General features: G+C 38.8%; 1 protein-coding gene across 1 annotated transcript; it reads right to left on the bottom strand.

The window, feature by feature from the left end:
* Positions 1-2,730: 2,730 nt before the first annotated feature.
* Positions 2,731-4,891, bottom strand: LOC112455062 (intracellular protein transport protein USO1-like). Its single transcript, XM_025016757.1, has 4 exons — positions 4,226-4,891; positions 3,839-4,106; positions 3,104-3,332; positions 2,731-3,001 (listed from the first exon to the last, which is right to left on the bottom strand). Exons 1-4 carry the CDS (start codon positions 4,889-4,891, stop codon positions 2,731-2,733), a joined length of 1,434 nt encoding a protein of 477 aa, XP_024872525.1.
* Positions 4,892-5,125: the final 234 nt, after the last annotated feature.

Here is a 5,125-nt window from a genome sequence, read left to right as displayed (position 1 = left end):
ACGTAAACATCACGTACACTTAGCGCGAGATATCAATAGTAACGTGACTTTTGATTATTAACTTCGTCATTTCTGTGAATTTTTAAGTTTACACACACATATATATATATATATAATGATGTTTGACGTGTGGATGGATGTGTGTGTTAAGTAGAATTGTAAACCAAGTCCTTTCTTGGCGTGTAGCTGAAAAATAAAGACATATATATATATATATATATGTCTTTATTTTTCAGCTACACGCCAAGAAAGGACTTGGTTTACAATTCTACTTAACACACACATCCATCCACACGTCAAACATCATTCTTCTTTACAAACAAGCCACAGTACATTATTGTTTACAGCCATTATCTTTTTTATAGCTTTTCTCTCTCCTTTTCCATAATCTATTTAGCACCTTTCCTTTTTCCATTCTAAATTTGTCATTGCATATATTCTCTAATCGTTCTCCGTTATTCCTACCTAAGTTCTCAAACCACATACTTGTGATGTTGCACTCGCTTATATAATGCTCTAAGTTGTCCCTACCTGACTTGCAGAATCTACACTTCGTATCTTCCTCGTCAAGCCAATATTTATTTGTATCCTCTAAATTGCCGCACCTTAATTTTACCATCGCTCTAATCTCATCTCCTGTTTTTACTTTATCCAAGTTCGCTTTTAATAAGTAATGGTGTTTTGTTGCTCGCTTCTATCTCTTTGTACCTTGAATTATACCTTGCTTCTACTATTTTACTGTTTATTATTTGCCCTTGTATGTCCTGTTCCCTTATTCTTACTAAGCCTTTAGTATTTTTACCTTCATTATTTAATTCTTTTATTACTTCAGAGCTCCAACCATTGTTATTATATAACCTTTCTCGTTCCAAACTATATAAATCCTTTTTCTTTTTATCCATTGTGTCCTTTTCAACCCAACATGCCTTTACTAAACTTCCGTCTTTTTTCTCTCTGCTTCTTTTCTCGAATCTTATGGCTCTTATGCCCCAACAGATTTTAAGTTTCTCTAATCCTAGTTCCCTTAGTATTACATACCTCGGAGTGCAAAAATCTAGTCTAAATACCCATCTTACATAATCTAACATGACTTTTTCCAACTCCTTTTTTTCACACTACCCCCATATTTCTGCTCCGTATTCCATCACACTTTTCACTAGGTACTTAAAAAGCGTCCATCTCCTACTAAAATCATCTTTACATAATCTTTCTCCTAAGCCCCAGACCCTGTTTGCCGCGATCTTTCCTTTCCTTTTCAGTTCTTTTATATGATCGACATAATTACCTTTCCTATTAAACGTGAAACCCAGGTATTTAAACATATCTACTTCCTCTATTATTTTTTCGCCCCATTTCCATGTCATCCTGCCTTTTTTACCTTTACTATTAAATAATATCTATACTATCACTTTAGTTTTTTCTGTATTTAATTCTAGTTTCCTTTCTTTAAAAATTTTTTTTAACATGCTCATCACATCTAGTAAAGCCTCTCTATTTTTTGCTACCAAAACCATATCATCCGCGTATGCTAATGACCATACTCTCACTCCTCCAAGCTCCACTCCTCCTATACCACGCTTTTTTAAAACTTTATCAATGTCCGCATTGTATAAATTGAACAGGGCGGGACTCATCACACAGCCTTGCCTTACACCTTTCTTCATCTTGAAGCATCTTGTGAACCCATCCATCTTCCTTATTGTCATCTCCGTCTCTTTGTAGATTTCTTTTATCCTGTTTATTAAACTGCTCCACTCCTTTCTCTTCCATCATCTTCCATAAAATTCCTCTGTCAATGTTGTCGAATGCTGCCCTTAGATCCACAAACATTGCGAAAATCTTGTCTTTCCCAGTTGCCGAATCTTTCTCCTTCTTTCTTTGCACTATATGGTTTAAGATAAATATATTATCCATCGTGGACTTCCCTTTCCTAAAGCCGGCTTGGCTGTCAGGTATCATCCCTTTCCTCTCCATTATTTCCTCCAATCTGTTCCTTAGAATTTCCGCATATACCTTGTATGCAGTGCACAGCAGAGAGATCCCTCTATAGTTGTCTGTTCTCTCTTTATCCCTCCTTTTATATAGGGGGACAACTATACTTGTTCGCCATTCGGTCGGAATTTTACTTTCCTTCCAAATGAGCTTCAACAGATCAGTTAGACCTCTTCTTACTGCTGCGCCACCATACAGCCATGCTTCCATTGGGATTCCATCGACACCTGCAGCTTTGCCTAGCTTCATGTTCCTGACTGCCCTCACTATCTCCTTTTCTTGCAGCTCCCTTTCTTTATCTTGAACCTGCTCTTCATTTCTTTCTTCTGTTCCCATGTCACGCATCTCCAACGCCTCATCCCTTCCTTCCATCTTGGTCCCACCTAACAGCTCCATGAAGTAACTTCTCCAGTTCTCTTTCGAGATATTATTCTTTTTTCATTCTTTCTTTTTTCTTCGACTGTTTATGTAGTTCTAAATTTTCTTTTCGTCCTTCAGTTTTCTTAATTCCTCTTCTTCCCTCACTCTCTTCTCCATCCTTTTACTCTCTAACCACCCCTTCAGACATTTCTTTTCTTCCAAATAGTCTTTCTTACTTCCCTTTTCACATCTCTACCTTCTGTACTTTTTTTTCACCACCCTCTTCTTTCTGGTACAACTCCTATCCCACCAATCTTTGTGCCCTATTTTCCTTCTCTTCTTTAACTTAATTTCCTTATACACTAAGGCTCCAAGGATCTAGTTTTTTATTTTTTCCCATTTCCTATCCACCGACTCCATTTTCTGGTCCTCGGTTTCATTCCATACCTCCGTCCTCTCCCTGTATAATTTCCTTGCCTCTTCGTTCCACACTATGATCTTCTTTGACATATTCCGTTCTTCTTTTTCCTCTTCTGTACACCCCTCCATTTGTCTCGTATTTTCCTCTTCCTCCAGTAACAAGTTCAGAGGCAAATGATCCGAGTCCACCCTGTCCCCTATTCTAAATTCCAACACTCGCTCTTGCGCACTATCGTTTACAATTGCATAATCAATTACCGAGCACCCTCTCGCACCCACATACGTATATTCCCCCTCCCAATCCCAATCTGTACATCCATTCAAAAAATACTATCTTTTTTCATTTATCATATCCACAAAACTTCTGCCGCCATCTCCTATGACTTTATCTTTACTCTCCTTTTCAAAGTCATACTCCTCCTCCCTACAACCTCCTAAGTTTCCTATTCTAATATTAAAATCACCTCCTATAATAATATCTTCTCCTTCGCATCCTTCGCATTGCTCTGTTATTTTTGCCATTATCTCTTCAACATCTTTCTTTGCTCCTACATTATATACTGTAAAAATATTTAGCCTTTTTTCCTCTTTTACTATTCTCGTTCGCGCAATTTTTTCTGTAATCATTATACTTTCATAATTCTCCACTTCCGCCATCCAGCCTTTTCTAATACCTATTAGTAAACCTCCCTTCGCCCTACCCTTCCTTTTTTTCCTTACAGCGTTAATGTTTTTCCAGATATGCGTTTCTGGCAATCTACCCTTAATTCTATCCCATCCCTTTTCCTCTAACCATATTTCACATAACCTTATAAAATCGAAACCTACTATGTAATTCCAATAATCTTTGCCCTGCCTCTCTATACCTGCTACATTCCAGAAAATTATCTTTCGCCCATTTTCTTTCTTCAACTGTTTCACTTTTTCGTCCTCCATTCGTGTTGTTTGTCTATTTTCCTCTTGAATGCCACGACTTGCTGATACTCTTCTCCTAACTTAGCAGTCCTCTAGAAATTTTCCATTTCTATTAGCTTATTTTCTTCCTCGCTCCATACATACTTTCTACCTTGTATCTCTAGCTTTCTAAAACCTATTTTCACCCATTTTTCTTCTGTTTTCTCTTTCCATGCCCTTTCTTTTATCCGTCTTTGCCCTTCTCTATCCTCAAAAGTCAAGTCGTGATCAATGTAAATTTTCTTACTTCCCAGCTTCTTCTTCTCCTTCATGTTGTTATCCTTCGCTTCCCAGCAGTCCATTTCGACTATTATTATCTCTCTTCCTACTCTGCGTGTTGACCGCATCTTCTTCACTCCCGCTTTTGCACCAAACTCCCTCTCAAGAAACGTCTCCGCTGTGTCTATTAAGCTCTTGTTTTCCTCTTTATGTAGTCCTCTGATCACTAAATTATTTTTTTTTCCTTCCTTTTCTTCATATTTCTTTCTCTCTTCCTAACCATCTCCGCCACCTTTCCCACAATCTCCTCCATTTTGCCGCCGGTCGACTTATCCGTTGCGTTTTCACTCCTTCGTTCGATCTTCGATAGACCCTCTTCTATCTTATCCATCCTTTCCTCTACCTTTTCTTCTTTTTTTCTCCGACCCTCTTCTAAGACGTTCATCCTCTCTCTCATCTCTCTCATCTCGTCTCTCAGGTCCCTCATTTCGTTTCTAATCTCTCTCAATACTGCTAATAGCGAACCGTCCTCTTCATCTTTCTTTGTTGCTGACAGAACTCCTTCCTCTTTTCTCTTCTTACCTACAGCATCGACTCCATCCTTCGCTTTGTCCATACCTGATGGCGTTCTCACTGTCTTGTTATCTCTCTTGGAAATTTCCATCGTACGTTGTTCGTTTTTCTCTCTTTTCCTCTTGGCTTTCGCTAACTCGCATGCCGTACTGTTATCACTTGTCATAAACTCCAGTATGCTGAACGAGCTCGATCTTTCTCTCATTCTTAACTCCTCCTTTGTAAGTCTTTCCTTTCCTCTTTTTTCTTCTTTTGGTGTGGCAAAAATTTTTTTACCCGTTTTCTCACTGCTTGAACTATCCGACACTGTAGCCGGATTCTTATTTTTATTCTTTATTGCTGCCTTCTCACTCTCGCCTGTCTCCCCCTCCATCCTGTACGTCCCTCGTGCACGCTCTCCTTCCAGCCAATCTCCTTAACCGCTATCTCTATGCTTAGACTGTTCCGTCTAGTATCTAGTGTCGCTACCTGCTCTATGCGCGACGCAAATCTCGCTCCCTTTTGGAACACACAGCGATTTTCTTCCGCCTTCTTTCACCTAACCTCTCCCTCTCTCTCTCTAAAATATTTAGCGCTCTTTTCCTTCACTAATTAATATTTCCCTGCT

The sequence above is a fragment of the Temnothorax curvispinosus genome, unplaced genomic scaffold, assembly GCF_003070985.1.
Source record: "Temnothorax curvispinosus isolate PA1 unplaced genomic scaffold, ASM307098v1 QBEX01005751.1, whole genome shotgun sequence".
In the NCBI taxonomy this organism is placed as follows: Eukaryota; Metazoa; Arthropoda; class Insecta; order Hymenoptera; family Formicidae; genus Temnothorax; species Temnothorax curvispinosus.
The sequence above is the reverse complement of the archived record's forward strand: the minus strand, read 5'-3'. Positions and strand labels throughout refer to the sequence as shown.